Source organism: Xiphias gladius, chromosome 3, assembly GCF_016859285.1.
Source record: "Xiphias gladius isolate SHS-SW01 ecotype Sanya breed wild chromosome 3, ASM1685928v1, whole genome shotgun sequence".
Lineage (NCBI taxonomy): Eukaryota > Metazoa > Chordata > Actinopteri > Istiophoriformes > Xiphiidae > Xiphias > Xiphias gladius.
This window is the reverse complement of record NC_053402.1, coordinates 8,239,725-8,262,981: the sequence shown is the minus strand read 5'-3', so window position 1 is coordinate 8,262,981 and position 23,257 is coordinate 8,239,725. Positions and strand designations below refer to the sequence as shown.

At 37.5% G+C, this 23,257-nt stretch overlaps 1 protein-coding gene across 3 annotated transcripts; it reads left to right on the top strand.

The window, feature by feature from the left end:
* The first annotated feature begins 1,396 nt into the window (after positions 1 to 1,396).
* Positions 1,397 to 22,146, top strand: zc3h7ba (zinc finger CCCH-type containing 7Ba). 3 transcript variants are annotated; one of them, XM_040120411.1, is made up of 23 exons: positions 1,397 to 1,660; positions 1,943 to 2,010; positions 2,188 to 2,224; positions 4,006 to 4,203; positions 7,063 to 7,221; positions 8,393 to 8,473; positions 8,975 to 9,034; positions 9,326 to 9,380; positions 9,529 to 9,701; positions 10,723 to 11,353; positions 11,951 to 12,012; positions 12,125 to 12,218; positions 12,432 to 12,593; positions 15,231 to 15,445; positions 16,793 to 16,893; positions 17,037 to 17,218; positions 17,957 to 18,042; positions 18,470 to 18,627; positions 18,941 to 19,046; positions 19,318 to 19,426; positions 19,783 to 19,919; positions 20,052 to 20,221; positions 21,396 to 22,146. In XM_040120411.1, exons 2-23 carry the CDS (start codon positions 1,952 to 1,954, stop codon positions 21,574 to 21,576), a joined length of 3,216 nt encoding a protein of 1,071 aa, XP_039976345.1. In that variant the 5' UTR covers positions 1,397 to 1,660; positions 1,943 to 1,951; the 3' UTR covers positions 21,577 to 22,146. The 3 variants fall into 3 exon arrangements, with proteins under 3 accessions (XP_039976345.1, XP_039976336.1, XP_039976330.1); XM_040120402.1 differs by lacking the exon at positions 1,397 to 1,660 and adding an exon at positions 1,666 to 1,773; XM_040120396.1 differs by lacking the exon at positions 1,397 to 1,660 and adding an exon at positions 1,710 to 1,812.
* The last annotated feature ends 1,111 nt before the right edge of the window (positions 22,147 to 23,257 follow it).

Genomic DNA, 23,257 nt, shown 5'->3' with positions numbered 1-23,257 from the left:
TTTCTTGTGTGTATCAATTGGCATATAATAACTGACATTTTCCCAAATAGTTAAAGTGTGTATTAAAATAATTTCTCATATGAAATGGATGAGATTCCTTTAGTTTTTTTCGACATGCACTTGTTGAAATAAATAAACAATAGAGTAATTTCAAGTCAGTAGATGTTTTGTATCACTCATACCAATAAAAGTGAGTTACAGCATAAAAGGTTATTTTCAGAAAATAACCATATTTATGTAAATGATAGGACAAACTTTATGAAAAAGGCCATTGAAACTCATTCATTGACAAGGACACATTTAAGCATTTTTCTGAGTACTGACAAGACACTGAGGAAAATCAGCAAAATGAAATCTTAATATTCAAGTTTAAAAGGTAACTACAAGTTTAAGCACTTGAAGAAAGAAGCTGGTGGTGGTGCCACCCCAAGGTGTGGGATTTTGTTATGGTGTTTCAGGGAATGGAATAAACTTCTACTTTAGCATTTATTAGCTCTTTGCTTGAGTACAGCTGTGTGGTTTTATGGCTACATCCTTAAAAAAAACCTTTGTTGAATAAACTTGATCAGATTCAAACTCAAGCTCCTGAAATTAAATGCTGTTCCAGCCTTGCAAATCCTGCTGGGAGAGATGCCACTGGAGGTCAGAAGAGAGCAGCAGATTACTGACTCCAAGGCCAACGTCCAAAAGGAAACTGAATGAGGTCGAGATAAGCTAAATGAAAAAAGAGCCTGAAACTATTTAACATATATATTTATATTTTCATTCACATGAAGCCATCACACTTTTGGCTGAGCCTGTGTAATTCTCAAAATGAACAGTATCCAAGCCTTTGAATCACTCTACTCATTTGCTAACATGGTTAATATTAGCACCATGATGGGAAAATGTCGCTTTCATTCATGTAAATAAAAAGAAAAAAGTCCTAAAATTGGTTTATAAATTATTTTAATAAGTACTTCTTTACGGACACATGCACATACACACCAGCCAATGCAACAATTAAGTCATTCTGTGTCTCAGTTTGTTGTGTTTTGAGCATGACCTTTTGCCATCCATTTGGCCTTTCTTCTGTTTCGGTGAATCGGGCTTATATGTAAACGATTTTTGCTACTATATATAATTTTGTTATTCATTTAATTTATTTGGAAACTGGATTTATTGATCCACTGACTGTAAAAATATTTTGTTTAATTGTTTTTACCCATCTTTATAAATAGGTAATTGTCTGTTTATTTTCATTTAGGATTATTTTTTTATGGATTTCAAGGTTATTGTTCCCATCAAAACTGTGTGAAATAAAGTTCAAATGGCCTATTCTCCACTGCACCAGGGCAAGTTGTAGGTGGGGTTTTTATGCAGGAAGTGGTGCCTGAGAGACTTAATCAGGGCCAGAAAGCTCTCAGTATCATTAAAGGGCCAGTGTAGAGATTTGCCACTGGCTCATGGATGGACTGGAGCTGCTGGGAATCGAAACTTAAGCGGGGACTTCGAGGGTTTTCTTTCTCCTCGCTGTTTGTCATCGTCAGCACGGCCTATCGGCTGCTAAAACTTTTGTTTTTGTTTTTGTTTTGTTATCTCCCGTCTTTTCCCACTTCGGACCTAGCATGACACGCTTATAAATTCTGCCTCGGTTCATTTAACCTCCTCACTTCAGCAGGTAGGTGTGTTTTGAAGTCAGCCCACGAAAGCCAGGGGAACACGCAGGATGTGGGGTTTGGGTGCTGGATGTTTGGGGGGCTTCACTACTGAATGATCATAAACACAGGCTCAGTGAGTGTCTTGGGTGTCTTTGCACGAAGTGACAAAGAGGTGGTTGTTTCTTACTTTCCACTTCTGAAGGAAGTGGGCGTATATCAGCTACATTTCATAGCTACTGTCAACATTACACCAGTCGGTCTTTAATATTAATTCACTTGTGCTCTGTTTGTCTTCTTGCTAGTGGACAAGCATGGATCCTGCCAGGCAGAACCGCAAGGAGGAGATAAACAAGGCTCTGGAATTTATCCAGTGAGTTGTGTTTGTTTTTTGTTGTTGTTGTCGTTGGGTTTTTTTTTTGTTGTTTGTTTTTTTAAATTTGAGGGCCCTGGCAGAAAATGAAACCATCACTGCCTCTGAATGACTCATATCCTTGATAACTAAGCTGTGTCAGTACTTTACTAAGCAAGTTTACTTCTTTTGTTCAAGGTCTTCCCTGGCTTATCCAGAACCAGATGGCTACCAGGTACCAGCTGTTATTACAAACACAATGTTATTTCTTTTTTTTTACTGTCTTATCCCCTTTGCATTCTTGGTTTAATGCTTACTGTATGATCTGATCACTTGGTCATAAATTGTTGCTGAACTCCCAGTTCAGACCTCCCAGTGTGCTTTCTGTTGTGCCTCTCCCTGAAACTCCTGTCTTTTATTTTCTACCATCTTTTTGTTCATTCTTGGCTTCATGTAAAACCAAAGACTGGACCCTTTATTCGTTCTTAGGACCTCTTTCATTTTTGCCCTCTTCCTTCTTGGAGGCAGTGTTGATTTTTACTGCCACTAACGATAGCTTCAGATTTATTTATTTTTTTCAAGTATATCTCAGTACAATACTTACTTTGAAAGCGTTATTGGTCGCTGTGATCATTCCTCCTGGCCACACAGACCCCGAAGGATCCCTTCGCAGGGCAGCTTAGCTAAAAGTAATTTAGACTTCAGCTTTCTCAGTTAGACAAATTAAGTGGATATCTTCCAATCCAAAGTTACTGTGTTTGTAGTACAAAATTCCCTCTGTGCCATAGCAAGAAAACGGTCCCAGCAAACACAAATACTGTACAGATGCTCAAAAAACTGTTAATGTGGAAGATAGCTACTTGATTTTTAACAATACTGTGTTTTTATAAGTGGCAATGGCATTCAGTTGGTCAGTTGATCCACCACTTTGTTCCAGATTGAAGTATCTCAACCAACAACTACTGGATGGGTTGTCATGAAAGTTCGCCCAGAAATTTATTCCCAGGTGGTGTATCTGAATGATTTTGGTGATCCCCTGACATTTTCTCTAGTGCCACCAGGATATTTTTTTGTGAAATTTCTCAACATACATGAAGCTTGGTACAGACAATTGTCCTCCTCAGGATGATCTGTAATAACTTTGATGATCCTGTAATTTTTAATCTAGCACCATTATTGGGTCAGACTTTAATTTGTCTAGTACGTCGGTTTATGACCAAACACCTATAAAACCTAGCTGTACTTTGTGTTTAGTGCCAAATGGACATGGTAAACATTATACCTGCTAAACATCAGCATGTTAGCATTGTCATTCTGCGCATGTTAGCATGCTGACGTTGCCATTTAGCTCATAGCACCGCTGTGCCTAAGTACAGCCTCACATAGCCACTAGCATGGCTATACTGTAGAAACTGTCGAAGCTTCAGATTTTTTCTTACATTGGAGTTATGATGATCACTCGATTTATAAGGATCACTTCAGGGCCAGAATGAACAGGAGGAATGAATACAGCAATAAAAATATTAATAACTTTCAACATACATACAGGCATGACAGTATGGAATTAAGACAGACCTAAGAAAATCTGGATGTTTTCTTTCAATCAGAGGGCTACAACTAAATCTATCACACAGCTTAAGTATTTCAGAATTTTGGAGTGGCTTTTGATGTACAAAATTGGACAGATAGGCATCATTGCCGATCTCAGGCCTGGAATGAATAGTGAAAGAGTGAATGCCTATATTTTCTCATACTCGGAAGTCTCTACTCTCCATTTTGTTGAACATATTGTCTACATCCTGTCATGATTTGCTCGTATGTTTTGTAGTTTCTTTGCTTGATTCTGGTTAAAACCTAAAGTACTAAATAAACCTTTCCTTAACCACAAAATGTTTATGGCAGTGGAGCCTTTGTGCTTATTATTCATACAAATGAGTACTGTGACCATGCTCAGAATGTAAAATCATTCATAAAACTTGGAAAAATCTCTTCCTGTCTTTCTTTTGCTCCTCCCAGGACTTCCTGACCAACTTAGTGTGCAACCTGCTCGATGAGGGCAACGCCTTGTTCAAAGACAGAGAGTGGGAGCAGGCCGTGAGAGAGTTCAGTGAAGGCCTGAACGTCTCTTCCTACACAGCAGGAGAGGACATGCAGATCCCCGAAGCTTTGCTGGAGAGCCTATATGTCAACCGGGCTACTGCATATCACAGTATGGTGAGATACATGGGATGGTGCGTCATTCTGCAGATTTGCAACAGAATGTGTCAGTGAAGCTGAAGTGCAGCTAAGAAAGACACTTGTGAAGATGTAGACAGCTGTTTGGGAAGAGTTTTCCGCTGTAAATAAGGCTACTAAGTCCTGTGACAAACACCTCTAGACACCCAAACCTGATCTGAGCATGAGTAAGTCAACTGTGGGCCCTGTAAAAGTGGATCAACCCAAAATCATTACTGGTTGAAGTAATTTTTCAACCTCCTTCAACTTTTTATCTATAATTAGCCAGTAACATGCCAATGGTTAGTCCGCTACAGTTTATACTGCATAACTTGATCAGAAATATTTTTGAAAATACTGTATAAGAGCTGTATAATTACACCCTTTTCAGTCTGAACATAGTGATTTGTTTTGACGCATTTTTAATGAATTAGCACCAAATTTTGTGCAGACTTTCAAGGTTGCCAGATGATGTGTCTTAATGACTTGGTGATCCCCTGACTTTTCCTCTAGTGCCATCAGCAATTTTTTGTGAAATGTCTGAACTTATTGGATGGATTGTCATGAAATTTGGTATAGACATTCATGTTCCCCTCAGGATGAATCCAGGATCCCTTAATTTTTCTTCTAGCACCATCATCAGGTCAAAATTGTAATTTGTTCTGTACTTTGGTTTGTATTCAATTCCCTGCAATATGGAAAGATATTTCCAAAAGCCACAACTGTACTTTCGGTTCAGTGCTAATTAGCAAGTGTTAGCATTCAAACATTTTAAATTAAAATGGTGACGTGGTAAACATTACACCTGCTAAAAATCATGTTTATCAGGTAAAATGCGTACAGTGACATTGCTAACAACATGCTAGCATTGTCATTGTAAGCATGTTAGCATTTTGCGCAAAGCGCCACTATAATAACTGTAGACTCTTAGTCTTGCTGCTCATAAGAGATAGCTTTGGGTTGTGGCAAGAAGCATTTATTGAAGTTTGATCGAGTAGAAAAGAGATGAGCAATACAATATAACACTGTGCAAAGCCACTCAGTTCTGAAGGTTATCTTTCTTGCAAGGCATATTTTAACCCATACAAAACCCATACAAAACTTACTACATTTCCAAGTAAGATATTCTTCATGGTACCACAGCACCTATTCATACATGTGTGAAAATTACTTTGGGTACTAAATCCAAAACAACAATTCACGTTAGCCTAAGTCACGTTGTATATTTCATGCAATGCTTTCCCAGGGGAAGACAGTCTAACTTGGAGCTGAAGGGTTGCTGTTTTATCACTGTTCATTCTCTCAGCTTCAGGCTCAGCCCATCATATCTTTACGACCTTGGTTTCTATGACAACTGCTGTTGGGGACAGGGCTAGCTTGACTCTATCACTGTCTTCACAGCTATCCTCGTGACAGACAATAAATTATTGCTTTTAGGGCTTACTTGCAAGTGTAGTGTGGAAACACTGCCTAATATTGCCTAAAGATGGAATAAGTCCTTCACAGATCCCTCCTTTTTGATCGTGAGATCAACACTAACTAACTGCCATTATAACCACCCGGGGTCAGGCCAGGATAACCTTCAGAATAGAAGTAAAAAACTCTTACATTAATCAATCACAGTAATTTGTCAGTCATCATGTAAATCAACAACGAACAATATTATACAGTGATCGACAATCAAGGGTCAATATAATATATAATATCTATATCAATATATCAATATAATATATTGACCCTAGTCTTGAACTCTGAGACAGTGGCTAGGACATTTGACTATTTTCTGACATTTATAGACAGAACAATTAATCAAGAAATGAATTGGCAGATTAAGTGATTATGAAAATGATTTTTACTTGCAGTTCTATTGATTTTTGTGGGTATTGCAATTAAGTATTTTATACACTAAATGATTGATTTGAAAATAATGCATGCATTATTTTTGAAAGTAAGAATAATTTTAACCAATATTGAAATTCATATCTAGTCATATTCAGACTGCCCAATCAAGATGGTGATCATCCCACTGAGGCAGTTATTGGTTTATATGGCTGTCCAGAGATCTATGACATGCATATGTCTTCGATCATCCAGCCAAGCCCATTGTTGCCCATTGTTGACAGACAGTCAACCTGAATACAATTATACTTTGGTTGAATATATCGATTGTTTGGCTTAATCTACAGTATATTTAGCTGATATTCCTAAAAGCAAATATCAATTTCAGTGCACTCCTGGAACTGGGAGAACCAGAACATTTGACTTGCAACAATCAGCAACAGTCTCTGGTGTACTGAATGGAAAAAAAATGTTAAAAGCAAAAAGAAAAACAAACCCTTTACATGTCCATTCAGTCATAATACAATGCGGTTATCCATAAATTAAATAATGTACATCAGATATATCAGATTAAACTGTACATCAGACACACATCCACACATATTCCTGGAGCTACTAAGAGACCACAGAATTCGGACTCATTAATAAATGGACTTTGAACCTTGCATAAGACTTGGCATATCCATTTTCAACAACAGGGGCTCTTCTGTCCTCACCACTCCTCACACCTGAATTATGTAGCTGCTTCTAAAAGCAATACCTGTCTGATTTACTACCCCTAAAACAATGTGACCATCACTAAATAATTTAGATGTGTTTATCAGCAGCACCAGGCCACTGACCTTGACTTGCATACCGAAGAAACGCTCCTCAATAGCTGCTGCAAGTTTTCTGTCTAAACTGGATACATTGATGTAATTTTACATTATTTATGCATTAGTTTTCCTTTTACTTACTTCACTTCCATGCTCCTCATCTGAACTCTTTTCACGTTTCCCACATTTGTAATGCTTTCTACAGGGGGAATATGATCGAGGTGTGAAGGACTGCGACAGAGCTCTTGAATTGTGTAAGGACAACCGCAGAGCCCTGTACAGGAAAGCACTATGTTTGAAGGGGCTTGGGAGGTACAAGGAGGCGTACAACTGCACCACGGACTGCCTGCTTATCACTCGTCTGGTAAAGAAAGGACAGAATTGGGAGAGTCGATGCAATTAGATCTGAGAGAACTCTAAATGCAAATCTGTCATATTCATGCATAGGAACACTGCATAATTGAGTAAGATAATGTGGTGATGGAGGGAAGTTTTCACTTAGTTTGAAAAGTCTGAGTTTTTAAAGTCTGTTGGTGGTGGTTTGATCTTGAGGTGAAATGCATTGAGTTTACCTACCTTTTTTGTAGCAGAATAAACAGATGTGCTATCATACTGTACACAGGTATTGTTTAAACTGAGTTCTTGTAAGAAAGTAAACAATTGTTTGAGCTTAAAGGTTCATTCTTGGCCTTGGAAATATCAGTTTGACAAAAGATTAATTACAAGGTCCACTTGCATGGATTTTCAGCCACACTAGCAGCATGGCTGTAAGCATGGCAATGTCCGTTTTTATTTGTTTGATTGTTTGTTTGTTTTTCTTTTGTTCGGTCAACCCCTCTGGTCCAGACTGAAATATTTCAACATCTACTGCTTTTTTTTGCCATGAAATTTTGTACACACATTCACCCCCCCCTCAGGATGAATCCTAATAACTTCGGTGATACCCTGAGTTTTATTTAGCACCACGAACAGATCAAAATGTGTCCATTACCTGCAAAATGAATGATGGTCACATCATCCTCACCTCTACTTTACTGTATACCTGCTAATGAGCTAAACTAGGATGGTTGAATGTGGTAAAAATTACAACAGTGTGGTAGCATGCAGACATTAGCTCAAAGCAACGCAGTGCCTAAGTACAGCCTCACAGAGCTGTTACCATGGCTGTAGACTCGTGGTCCTGTTTCCAGAGCTTTTAGCAACATCTCACAGCATTCATAGCAGATGGGGTTTACTTAGTTGTAATAAAGGCAGTCATCTAAATGACATCATCTCCTCAATTTTTTTTTTTTTTAATTTTGTCAAAACCAAAAGGATGATTATCCATCTCTTTGTAGCATAGATTACAAGAACCTGAATGCATTTTTCTTAGCAAGATGAGATAAACTGGGTTTGTGGATCAATTCGGAGATGGTACTAAATGAGATGGTAGTAAGTAACATTTAAAATGTAGTAAGTTAACTATGTGTTAAATGTCACAGACTTGTAGCTTATGCACTGGATTAATTCATTCTTTTTCTGTTTACTCTCGAAAGGATAAAGAGGTGAATGAGCTTGCACAGGATCTGGCCATCCACCTGGGACTAAAAAATCGAAAACCCTATGTCAGTGTAAAGGTCGGTAAAATGATTATTGTTTAGATTTTGTTCAATGAGGAATCCAAATGAATAATGTTGAAGGATTTTCTTGGTTTTTAGCTTGTTCGTGGTCAGATAGGATGCAGTCTCGGTGGTGGCATGGATGCAATGTTTTAATGTGGTCACCAACAGTGTTAGGTGACCATATTGGGATATCAACATACACATCGGGGCTCAGCATATTTATGGTAAAATATATTTGGATAGTTTGGATACCATTTTGACTTATTCAGTGAATTAAATACCTTAAAAATCAAGTTATTTGATCACATTGAAGCTAAAGTCATATAAATTACATATGCTGTGCAATGGGCTTGTAGTGTCTATTGGTATTAAAGAAATGGCTACAATAAAGAAATATACAGTAAAAAAAAAAAATTTCCTAGTGTCTCACGGTATATACCGTCATATCGCCTAACTCTAATGACATGGTGCAGATTTGTCCCTATCTGGTCCTCAGTTTGCTCTTTTCTTTCCCAGGAAGACACACTTATAACGGGAGGTATCGCAAATGGAAATATGATTTCTGAAGCCATCAAGGCAAGTTCACCGATTGTATCTAACAGTCACCACCATACATTAAAAATGAAAAAATACAATTCCAATAAAGCTCCAATCAACATTTGCTAACAAACAACAAACACAGTTTACTTTCTTAAATGAGAAAATCTTTCAGCTGTCAATGATTTAGAGTCACACAATCAGTTATTATGCATATTTTCCTGTTTTGTTGAGCCTTTACTCATCATCTCAGATATTCACAGGTCCTCTTCCCAGGCATTGATATTGATTTTTTTTTTTTTTTTTTTGTTCTTTCCTTCTCACTTCCAGGTGTCTGGTACTAATTCAGGAAATGCTATGAATCCTCTGACTGGGCTTGCACCAGGTGTGAATTCTTGACTTTGACTTGATAAGAATTACCAATACAGGCAACATGTATGTCTCCAAATCTGTTTTCATTAAGTTCTTGTAAGAATTTGTTCAAAATAAATTACCGGTAAGATCTAGATAAATTCCTTACTGCTTCTCTTCAGTCAGCTTTACCAGCATGCCTCAGTCCACCATTCCCTCCATACCTCGAAGCTGCCGCCAACCTGCTGTTTCCCCAGTGCCTGACAGGGTGGACCCTTTGGAGGACTCCGAGCTGATGGGAGATGATTTAGACAGTCTGCTCGACTGCTTCCCCACTGAGCAGGAGTCAACTGATGTAAAATCTGTTTGTGCTGTGTTTGGCTATGTTCACACAGAAGTTTGCTCTCATTTGTTTTGCAAGTGCACATGCAAGACTTTCGTAAAACTGGAATTACCGGTTCATATTTAACTGTCTCACCAGTACATGAAACAACACCCCCTTGTGTTGTTTTAAAGCAGGGTGAATGTCTATCTGAACGCAGCCTTTGTTCTGGCAGACCAGTAACTAACTTTTGTCCCTGGTAATTACTTAACCGGAAAGTCTGGAAAAGAATGTAATAATAAATCAAGCATGTCCAAATCTTGAAATTTTTGAGAATTGCACACATCATATAAGAAAACATTCATATTGCTTTTTCATTTACAACAAATTGCATATGTTTCCTTAATTTCTGTGCAGTAAGAATCGACTTGTCATAGTTTAATCTTGCTTTGGATAGGTAATCTATGACAGAATATATTCTTTTGCCTTTTTATCTCTTCTAAAAATAAGTGATGCAGAAACGTGGAATTCTAATTGTTTGTTGAGTGGGAAGCTCCTGTATCTGATATTTTGAGATATGGCTGCTCTGCAAAACAGCATGAACTTTTGTCTATGTGGGTACCCGCCGACTCCAGGGTGAACTATCTGGCCCTTGCTAACTGTGTCAGTCTGCTATTTTGTTTTGGGAGAATTTTCAGGATCCAAAACCACGACAATAACCTAAAAAACCAAAATGCTCTACAGAGCTGAGGGTAACCGCAGAGTTGGGTGATAATCCTCTGTGGGGTCATCACTACGAGTGCCCCCTTTTTACATTACACGTCATTTGATCCATTGTTGATGTAAAAAAATATCGATTGATTAGTGCAGCTTTAAGTTTGGGCAGTTTGTAATAAATATTGTAGTTGTATTTCATTAAATTGTTTTTAGTGAATAAATAAATTAAATCAGAATCATGTTGATATTACCCAGCTGTTGTCACACAACAGCCATCAAAAACTTTTTTTTTTTTTGCATCCATCTTCAGTCAAGTTTCTCTCTCCTTGTTTTCCAGACCCACATCCAGGCAGCATTCTCAGCTCCCGGCAAGACATCCATTTGCGCACACAAGGTTCCTTCAGTCCTGCCTGCCCCAACACCCCAGCTACCCCCTGCCTTCTTCACTTTGGCCATCAGCCAACTCAACTCCCTAGATTCATTTTCAGGTGGTGAGCAAATCACTACGACTGAAGCACTGGATACCCTGGACGACCTCTTGACCTCGCAGGGGCTGGATGCCTTAGACAACTTCTCTGGAATTGGAGGTGGCACAGGTGCTACAAATTTAGGACCAACCCCTGCAGCGCTGGATACCCTGGATGGTCTTGATTCCCTGGATGACTTCTTGGATACTACACCTAATGCTGCTGCTGCTATTGAAGAAGTTAATGAATCTAAAACAGAATTGTTCTTGAGGGAAAAGTCCCTTGATGATTTGATAGATGAACTAGATCCCCTTGAGACTGTCTCGGATCCACTTAGTCAGAGTGGTGATGTCTCTACAATTGATGTGAAAGCTGTGGATCAGCTTGACTCCCTTGATGTCCTGGACCCGTTTCCCTTAGTGGAAGGTGTTAGGGCAGCTTTGCCATCAGTCTCCATTACGGGAATAGATCCGGACTTGCTCACCGATTTCAGCTCAACTGGTGATTATGATTTATTGGTGACTTTATCATGTTATTAGCAAAGCAGGAGACCTGTCCTTTTAGATTTCATTACAACTAATAGATGTTGAAATTAGCTAGAAGGCTTTGACTTACAGTAGTGGTTCCCAACTTTTTTTTTTCCCTGCAAATCTTTGTAGGAATTTTAGAGGCCTGAAGAACTGAATGTATATTGTAATTATATTTTCCTTTAATCACTGGATGACCTGTGACCCATAAGATGTTTTTTTTGGGGGGACCCTTTTGGGGGGTTCTGATCCCCAGGTTGGGAACCACTGACCTACAGTACAGTGTATGTTTCATGTCAACTTTGAGGAAGAAAGGAAACACTTTGAGCATGTCATGGTTCGTATATATAAATTTACTCTGACTTGCACCAAAAATGTATGATAGTGTGAAATAGTCATTTAAAAAATACAGTAATCCCAGACACTTTTTAAATTTTCATGCAACTTCAGTAAGTGTTCCCCTTTTTTAAGAAATCATACTGGTGTTTGTGCATGTTTTAGCCCATTTAGCGCAGTGTGTACACAGGTACAGGTATACATAATTTGTAACAATTCTCTTGTTGCTCCTCAGGTATCCCAGGCTCTCACACTGCTGCAGCTCCAGTAATGCGATCTCCAAAGAATAACAAAAAAGTAAGCCTTATTATCTGGACTGTGTTACCACAGTCCAGTTTTTTGTGTGTGTGTGTTTGTGTCTGTTTTTGTTAGCATTAATTGAAATCTTATTCTTACTGTGGCAATAAAGGAGAGGAAAAACCAAGTGCCAGTTGCAGTCTCGAACCCACTATCCTCAACCCATGAATTCCTGCAGGCCTGCTCTGCCTGTTTCCCTCGGGAAGGTACGTTAGCGGTGCAGCCCTGTCCCAAACTAACTGTAATCATAAGAAAATCATAATGATCCTACTATGTCTCACAGGTTACAAATATTCATTTGTAGATATTCACGAATGTAAATGTTCAATAACAGAAACATCAACTCCTACTTTTGTTCCTATTGAATATCTTCAATTTTTGCAAAATATTTTGTACATTTGTGCAACATTTGTTTTCAGGTCAGGGGATATATACTTTCGTTCACAAGCCAGACCTGGTTCACAGCTGTAAGCGAGACATTCTGTTATGTAGACGAAAGGCAGCTTACCCTTCAGAGTGGACCAGAGTGCGACCAATTCCTCCTTGGACGTCCTTCAGAGGGCCCTTTGTACTTTGCAAGGGTAAGGAACTAAAAATCAAATACATGGTTGATATAGGGAACTCTTCTTTTTGTTGGTATTAATTTTTCATTGCTCATTATTGTAGTTAAATAGATTTGCATAGGACTTTATCACACAATCATTTATTCTTCAGATAACAGAGAGTAAAAAGTAAGAATCTGACACAGGAAGGGTCTGGATTCAGGATTCAGAACAGAAAGATTTTCCCAGCATTAATTTATAAACCTCCATAACTCCATCCCATCCTACACTCCTCCTTGTGGAACGTGATGTTACTGATTTGTCAATACACACACATGGGACGCTTTGATAGGTGTGATACTTGAGCAGGGCTAGGCTGTAGCTTCAGCTGTTAGAAGGAAAACACCTGGATGTTCAAGTCCCATCTGTATACCATAAAGGGCTTCTCATACACCTCTGCAAAGCTTCTCCTGCAGTTCAATTTTCCCAAAAATGCCAATTCCCAATGCACGCTCTTTCTGGCATCCACTTGTCCGAATGTACTGTTGGATTACCGATAATATGCAGTAGACCGATTACATACAATATATTGAACATTGTGCCTTATATTGATAACACACCCATTAAGCAGTGATTATGCAGATTACCTAATTTCCTTCAACAGTACGCAACCAACCAGAAAGTGTTAATTAAATGCCAAAATAGGTTTTCAGTGATGAAGTTACATTATTTTAGCAATCATAAGGAGGAACTCGCACATCCATAAATTCTTTGCAGTTGCCGGGTAAATAATATCTGCACAAAAAGATCACACTACTGCTATCTCATTCCCAGTTTCTTTTTATTCCACGTGTTCATGTCAATGTAGAATAAAAGAATGGGGGGAAAAAAAGTATTTTTGTCTAAATTGACCATGTTCAGCTATAACAGAGCAGAGACACAGTTTCTTCAGACAGCCTGAGAGAGAAATGTATATGGATGTTTCATGGTGTCTGACAAGCTAATTATTTGACAGATCATTGGAATATAAAGAGAGGAATTCATGTCTCTGAATATTGCACTTGAAGTTAAGGTCACGCATTTCTCGCATTTTATGGCCTGACTAGACTGTGGGTCTGATCTCGAGAGGGAAATGATTCTTAATCATTCGTTGTCAGGCTGTAGAAGGGAGAACTCACCAGCTCTATGTGCTCTGCTGAGAGGGCTGGGTATTTTTGAATTCTTTCAGTGCAGTAGCTATTACGATATCTGAGCTTCAGTACTGAAGCCAAAATGATACTTTTGTAGATACTTTAGATTAAGGAGTAATGTTATTAAGGAACTTAAGGATGATCTCTGCGTAGTTTAAAGAGTCAGATGACCACAAACAATCCATTCCAAGTTTAAATACGAGCTCGGTTCATTCACGCTAAAGACAGAATGAGTAGCAGAGAATGACAGCTTGGCAAAGGATTGAGCTGCCTTATATACAGTAAGAGCACATCAGGTGTTTCTTCATTTGTCTTTTTATTGTCATCATGTATGGATACTGCAAACTATCCTAGACTTAACATAGTTTGGCCCAGTCAAGTTTCCTAGAATCTCTGTCATCTACCCATATCATCCTCACCAGAGCTGAGGTAAGCATGTTCAAATATGAGAGCCTGATGAACTTATGCTTATGTAACATTCATGAAGGGGAAAAATACATTCTATCAAGTATTAACATGTGTTAACACATAGCAGTTTTCAGCCATGCTAGTGGCTCTGTGGATGGGAATTATCCACCAATTTGGTCCAGACAGAAATATCTCAACAACCATTAGATGGGTAGACAATTAGCCCAGATTTCTATGGGGGTCAGAGGATAAATCCTAATGACTGTGGTGATCCTCCAAACTCAACTCGTGCCACCAGCAGCTCATATGAAATTTTTCCCAATTGGTCCAGTACGGTAATAACATTCCCATCAGCCTCAGCTGTATTTTGTGTCACTAATTAGCAAATGTTAGCATGCTGACACGCTAAAACTAATATGGTAAACATTATACCTGTAAAGCATCAGCATGTTAGCATTGTTATTTTGAGCATTAGCATGCTGATGTTAGCATTAAGCTCAAAGCAGTAATATTTGCCCAGGTACAGCCTCACAGAGTTTCTAGCATGGTTGTAGACTCACTTCACAAAAGAAGCCAAAGTTCTCGAATACTATCTAAAACACAACCAGTTTGTTTAGTCATGGTTTTCGACATCACTTGACTGTGAGTCATGATGCTCACTTGACATGGCAGATCCTGAAACACATTTTGCTCTTTCCAAGTATGAAGCAGTGTTGTCTGCCTTTAGCCATGTGACAGTCTCTTAAAATTTCATCATACTTTGCAGTTGTGTCCGGGAAGGCAGCTTGGATTTACAAGAATCAGGCATTCTTGATATGACTTGGTAGTTTTGGAAAGTTACCCAGTGTTTACATTTTTCCTGAGTAAGGAAGGCAACTTTCTGCCACGCTGATTGGTCAGAAACAGTGGAGCACAGGAGCAAATGACAGAACAAATGAATTCAGCAAAACAGTCATGCCAGTCACTTAGTAACTACTCAAATTCAAACAGCTGTGCAATTAAAGTGAGAACTTCTAATAACAATGAGTGAGTCACGTGACTGTGTTTACGTTTGTTGTGTATCTTCTTCCATGTCCAGAGATGCTGAAGTTTGGGGGTTCGGGCCGTTGTAAGTACAGAGAGAAATGTATGTTTGCCTACAACCAGCTGGAGATCGATGTTTGGACAGAAGAGAGGAAGGGGACGCTGGACAGAAGCCTGCTGTTTGAAACAGCAGTTGTCACACTGGACCCTGTGAACAGCATCATACACCTTCTGCAGGAACACAAGGGCATGTTCGTGTTCCTCTGTCAGGTCAGTTTTTACAAACCTGCTTTCAAATCGAGTCATATCTGTTTTACTTATCTTTGCTATTATATTTATAATTTTAATAATTTTATTATTCCCTTTTATGTTCAAATAGTTATTTAATTATGGATTTGTTTTATAAATATTGCTGTTTACTATTTTCTAATAAGTATATTACTGTTCTTCTATCCTGTATTATTTTTCGGAAATTAGGTTGTTTTATAATTTTTTAATGTATACAGGTCTCCCTTAATCATAGAAGACAAAAAAAGCTTTTTTTCCCTTTTTATTTATATTTTTTAAACAACTTCCACGATAAAGAAGAAAATGCGTTCACAACCAGTATGAGGGGAAAATATCAAAACGCAATACGATATAATCCAACATAAAAAAAGAAACACTGAACAACAAAGATATATGAAAAATAATACTATACAAATTATAATTTGTATAATATTATTAATAATGCAGAAATGAATAAATATGTTAATAAATAAAAGAATATTTAAAAAACTTTAATGAATGCATGACTAATTAAATGCAGAATAACTGAATAAATAAATAACATTATTAATTAGGAAATAAATAATGTAATTTATCCATACATATCTGCAAATTTAAACTACTTCTACTTTTCTACCTGTATTTCTTATTGTACATAGGTTATACTAACTCCTGTTACCAATCGTGCTTTACAGTGGTTTTGTGAGCACCACCGACCTCGTTAAGACACAAAAATCCACAAATAAAAATACAGCAATAAATCTTTGAATGAATTGAAATGTAGAAATAAAGTAATAATGATGACATTAATATTAACGTTTTTCCTGATTAATTACCATTCATTCATTTAATTATGTATTTAATTATTTACTTAATTACTTATTTAAACATGTAATTGTATACTTATTTAATTTAATCATTTATTCATGACAGCATTTTTTTTATTTTTATGAATAAATAAGTCATTTCTTGTCCTCCATAGATGATCAATGGGATTTTCCTTGATTCTAAAAAATCTTCTTAACACTTTATTTAGAGTTCCCACAATGTTTTAAATTAATTCTGTGATACTGAGTAGAAATATATTAAATGTTTAACCCTGGAAACCCAAAAGGTACCAGTTGCCAGCGTTCTATCAGCACTGTTACACACAAATCTTTCTCTTGAACATTTACACAGAATGTTTCTGTATCATAATAGATTTATTCATTTATATTCATTCATTAAGGCATTCATCCTCTTAATCTACAAATTTGTCTGTCTTTCTTTTTTCCTTTCTGTCCTGTTGTTTGTCTCTCTCCTTTTTTTTTTGATTTTCCTCTTTTTATTTTTGTCTTTCTGTCTCTCTAGGAGTGCTATGACAGTAAACCTAGAATCATCAGTAAGCGCTGCAGAGACAATCATACCATCTGCTCTAACTTGGCTGTTCGCCACACCTTTGATGCTAATAAGTGAGCGTGTTTACAACATATATGTCCCTGCGAGTCCTCATCCTTTTACCCTCCCTCATTTCAATCATATGCTTCATCTTTTAACTCTCATGTCTTTCTCTCGATCTTAAACACACTTTGATTGCTCCCTCTGTGCCGGCCAGGTGCTTGGCATTTGTGGTGAGGACCCACAATGTGAACTACAGGAAAGTCCGTCCACTGAGCGTCCTGTGCCAGTTGGATTTGTGCCACCAAGCCATCCGGTACGGCTGCCAGAGAGAAGACTCCTGCCATTACGCCCACTCTATCATAGAGCTCAAAACCTGGAGGGTGCAGCGAGACACAGGTGCAGTCTATCAGACACCTGCACCGGAAAAAGTAGAATCAAGAGCATTTGAATTTAATTTGTTAACTTGAAAAAAAAAAAAAAACACTGAAAAGATGTAGGCTTCAGATGGTGGTGAGATGACAAAATGGAAGGGGCTTATTAAAGTAGGATTGGGTTTGAACACTTTTGATTGTCCACTGTCCTCTACCTGCTCAGTGCCAAACAGCAGACAGAGACAGTTAGCAACTAGCTGGCGAACACAGTAGAGAATATAGCAGCCAAAGAGCCGGATATTTCTGTTGGGAGATCTTAGAGACCAAAAAAAGCTCAAAGACAGAGTGAACATTTAACTTAAATTTATCAGGTGGACACTTATATGCCTCCAAATTTATGATAATGTCTCTCCGGTTCTGCTGGATCTGTAAGTAGGCAACTGTTTGCTAACACATTTGCCCAATCAATTTTCTAAGGTGTTTTTAAAAAGACAATATCATTTACAGTGTGTTCTGCTGCTCTCAAGTCGCCAAAAAAAAATCATCAAAAAAATCAATTAATACTGTTAATACAGCTTTAAAGTATTTTTTCTGTTGAACAGAGTTATTAAATGTAGTAAAAATAATAATTGTTATAGACAGTGTATAAGTGTTCCCTTTCAATATTCTGACTAAAACCCAGAAGATAGCAGCAGCTTATACTGTGTCTCTCAAAATGAACGGCAGCTTTATTCCTGTATATGTGTGTTTGTGTTGTTTACAGGTATCAGCCATGATGAGATTGTGAAAATAGCCACAAAGTATTATGACAAGCAGAAGCAAAAGTCAAACAAACAGAAATGGAATAGAGTAAGAAACTATTTTAATCATTTTTATAGAAATGAAACGGTGTTTCTCCAGCATATAGCACGACTTGTCATTAGTTTGTTGACGGTCATCTTGTCCAGCATCCTCTCTGTGTGCTCTTACTTTTCTAAATATAATTACCCGCATTCTGAAGCAGTGACACCACCTCACTGCTGACTTTGTTAATGTCTTCGTTGACTGAAATGTTCCCCTTTTTGTAACTTGTACTATGCTAGTAACAACCAGAGTATTGCATTTGTGCAATTTCATAACAATCTGTTTAATTATTGTACAACTTAAACCTTTTTTTTAATTAGTAATCTTTGAGATTATTTTATAGTTGATTTTGGCAGACGAGAAGTGAAAAATAAAGAAGAATTCTGTTAAATGACCATCATGTTTATCTTTGTTATCATTTAATCTGCAATAGTTGTCCTTTGGAAGTGGCGGGAGCAAACCAGGAGGAGGAGGAGGAGGAAAGAATCTGAATATGAATATGAAGTTCGTCTGTGCTCAGTGCTGGCGGGATGGCCTGGTCAGTGAACCAGACAAAGCCCTCAAGTACTGCACTGCTAAGGCCAAGCACACGTGAGTAAAAATAATACCTTTGCATAGTTCCTCTACAAGTTTAGATAATAATGGGAAAATGTATTTAATATAAAACTTAAATTGCAAAAATTATCTATAAACATAGCCGTGTCACGTTATCAGAGATCCAGTTAAATAACAAAACTTAAAATGTGGGGAAGAATTTAAAGCCGGCTTGGAAAAAAAAAAAAGTTAAAAAACTGGTGAACCACACTGAGTCAGAAATATCACAAATCATTGGTGAATTCAAACAAATAAATAAAACAAGTTAAACTACACTTTTTCTGTCCTCCTCTTGTGACATCATCTTCAGGTGGACTAAAGACAGACGAGTACTGCTGGTCAAGTCCTTAGAGAAAAATAAATGGGTTCAGGTCCGACCACTGCCACATGCCAAGAACTTCCCTGTGCAGTATGATGTAGGTGTGCTTCCTCTGTTCTTATGCACCTTAAACAAGTATTTTTGACCAAAGAATCTGGTTCATCACAGACATTTCCACATAGATGTGCAAATGTCTTCCCCACTGTTTCTTGCATTTCTTATCTTTTATATTTGCTATGCTTTGTATATCTGGCACTTCGAAGACGAAATTTGCAAGTTTGACTGTTGTTGCTAATTATGTTGTCTCTTGAATGTTTGTACTGCATTTTGAGATCTTTGTGTAACAGCATAAAGCTTTGTCTTTGCAGATATGTACCCAGATTTTGGAGAAAAGGAAATGTAACTACACTAGGAAATGCACTTTTGCTCACAGCCAAGAGGAGAAGGAGATGTGGATGTACATGAAAAATAATGACTGTGAGTTATTAAAATTTTTCTACAGAACAGTTTCCATTAAATAATAAAGCAATATGGAAAATCAGCCTACCATAACAAAGCCCTGTTTGAAGAGCTGCTAGTTTTTCTGGCCTGTCTGGTTTCATTTTGTTGTTTTTATCCATTTGTGTGGACATTGTGGCACCACATCGAGATAGTTGCACTCAATGTACAGTGGAGATAAAGTGCAGTTTAATAATCTAATGCATTTAACATTCCTTATTATAAATCAAAAAAATTCTGACACTGCATTTAAATATGGGTGCCTACAGTCTGACTTCATCTCTTGCTGAACATTCTCGTAGTGGTAAGGAGATTTTCTTTATCTGTGCCTGTAGTGCGGGACATGCAGCAGATATATGACATGTGGCTAACATTAACCACCCAAAACCACCAAGCAGAGGGAGCCATGGTCACCCAGCCCATCCCAGAAGAGAAATATATTGTCATGCCCACGGACTATGCTGAACCAATGGTGGGTTTACATTTATTTTTCCTTTCAATGAAGTCAAAGACCAAAAACAGCACCACCGACAACAAACTAAAACTTCCTGACTATGCATCTGTTAACAGAAGATGACAACAACCCTTCCTCTTTCTATTTTAGAATGGCTTCCACTGCCATCTGTGCGGTAGACACAGTAACAGTGAGCGGCAGTGGCAGCAGCACATCTCCTCTGAGAAGCACAAGGACCGAATGTTCAGCTGTGAGGGAGAAGACGAGGCTCTGACGTGGAGTTACCGTTTTCCTGGAACATACTTTGAACTCTGCCCCAAGTAAGACCTTTTCCTGGATCAGTTTTTGGATTCAGAAAATAATTCACTGCTGAATTCAAATGGTTAGGGATCCTGCATCAGAGTGTCGTTGGTCTGAATTCAAGGACGAAGTGCGGACACCTTAACCACAAAACTTACAGGGCAACTTAGCACCACTTGAAAATCTGTTTTTTTGCTGACCTTCATCAGCTTTAACTTGTCATCCTGCTGCAGTAATGTGTGACAGTATGCTGTGACATAACTGTTGGGTGTGGTCAGAGAAACACAGATGAAACTTTAAACCAGGGAGAGCAGTGAAACAATGCTGGTGTTAAATTATTCTTTAACAAAAAAATATTCTCAACAACTGTTTCCAATGTTTTTAATTACTCTAAATGGTAGATTTGGTTGGAGTTTGCCACTTCACAGTGGGCCAAGACAAAATACATAGCTACTAGTGGTGTTAAACAGGGCTACAGTCTGTATCTGTTCATTCACAAAAAAATATCTGTTTGAATTTGTTGAAAAATTTTCTTTTTGCTGTCCCAGAGCAGCAGGGAATTAACACTTGGTCTTGACAGTTCACTTCTGTTCAATGCTCTGCTGTTCTGTCATTATAGTTCTGTTATATACTGTATCGGAGTAAAAAGGTTTGGGCCACCAGTCCACTACTACGTTTTTTACAATAGACAAGATGAATTTCTATCTTGAAACTGCTTCGATTTTTTTTTTTTTTTTTAATTAAAAAAAAAATATATATATAATATAATATAATATCTCTCTCTCTCTCTCTCTCTCTCTCACTCATATATCAGCGTTGTTTCTGGACACAGGCTGGTGTTTTTAGTGAAAACTAAAACCTACTGTATGCTACCTGTCCAACACCAAACACTAGACAGACAAAGTTAATGACTAGCTGGTGGATTTATAAGTTGATTGTTGTGTTGTGTTTACAGCTTGTTGCACTGTACTCCAGTGGTTTTAAAAAAAAAAAAAAAAAAAAAATGTATAAACGTTTAAGAGTCTACTGGAGTGAAGAGCTGTCAGTAGTGAACTTGCCTTTATTACTTCAAGTTATTTGATTTGGAATTAAATACACTTTCAAAATGTCCAGAGAACACTTACTTATATACAGACTAAAAAAGAAAAATGTAAAAACTGATTAAACATTTAGCATCATGTTAATGACTGACAGGTTGGATGGCGGCTGTCCTGACGGTGTGAGCTGCGACTACGCCCACAGCCCGGAGGAGCTGGTCGAGTGGACTGAGAGACGGGATTTCCTGCGACAGAAGCTGGCCAAAGCCAGGGAAGACATGCTCATCATGCCTGATGAATTTAACTTTGGGAAGTACAACTTTCTACTTCAGGACTGATACCAATTTAGCTTTTGACTTTGTGAGCCTTTTTTCTAACTGCCAAACTAGCATATCAGTGTATTAGGAGTTTTAAAATCTAAAACCAAAACGAGCAGGCGATGTGATCGAACTATCAGTGTGTCCAATTTGCCTAAAGATCACTTGCAATCTGAAAGACATGTATCTATGTTGAGATTTGCTTTCTCAAAATGCCATATACCATTTACTTTAAATTGGTAAATATTTTAATTTCTTCATGCTCATGTCTGTTCAGCTGAAACATCAGTACAAACTATTCAATGCTGTGAAAGTAAGGCCACTGTTGGTGCCACTCTAAAAAAACACAGCAGGAACAAACACACACTGTTAATTACAGAACATTTGTGGAGGGTCTATATTTAACCATATATGCAGCTTTTTGTGTGCTTTGATTCATGTGATGTTCACACAAGTCTTTGTTAAAGTGTTTTGTTCTTTTCCCTTCTGTTTAAGTAGGAAGTATATTAAGAGTGCTTTCATTCCATATTTCCTTAAAAGAGAGAGGATGTTCAAAACATCTAACTGCATTAAAAAACTGCCCACAAACTATTTTCCAAAGTCTCTATCTTTAACACAAATAAAAATTGTATTGGTAAGTTCCATTTTGTGCTCAAGCAAAGACATATTTGTTTTTGGTGGTATGATTAAACTTAATGTTTATTTGGAACAAACGTCTGTTATTCTGCTTAATTTTTAATCATCAGAGAAGGGTGTTGCTTAATTGGCCAAATTGTTATTACGAGACTAATAGTTTTGGTAATTGTATAACTGAATGAGAAGTAAACCGAGTGAAGCACTGTTGCCCCAGTCAGACCTGTGACCTCTGTAAAGGGTTGAAGAATATACGGGACAGCAATAGCTTGCAGAAAAGAAAATTAAACTCAGTACATTTCCTCAGGTCATATGTTTGCTATGTATATTAATGATAGGAATAGGGTTGTATGTTTGTGTATGTGTGTGTGAAAATGTGTTATTTATCATAAATATTTGTATCTAAGGAAATGTGCGCATGTATGGTGACGAAAAAATAAAAATAAAAAGAGGTAGACGTAATAAAGACAAAAAATCTTTAAGAACAATAGGTATAAATACCCAATGATGAAAATAATAATAAATAAAAAGGTCATGAGGTATTTGGTTCTGAAGTCAATTGCAGATTGTGCCCTCAGCAGGAGTTATTTAACAGTGGTCGAATGTAACTAAGAACATTTACTTAAGTACTGTACTTAGGTACCAATTTGAGGCACATACAGTTGAAACTATACTTTAGTATTTATAATTAAGAGGAAAATACTGTATTTTTTAGATTTGCATGCAAAACATATAATGAGCTCATGATGCATTGTTATGAAACTAAAACCACCCAACAGCTTTAAAAATGAAGAATCTAATAAATAAAATTTACGATAATGTAACACTCACAGGGGCCAATGTTCTGCATTAAGTACTATTACTTTTAATATGAGTAAATATTGCTAATAATACTTACGTACCTTAATTGAAATAACATTTTGAATGCAGGACTTTAAATTATGATGAAATACTTTCACAGTGTGGTACTGCTACTAATACTTCCTCCACTGCTTTGTGCCATCACCTTCTAGTGCACTACTTCATCATGGCGTTAGATGGCGCGTGACGCTCGGTTGGACCTGGCCTC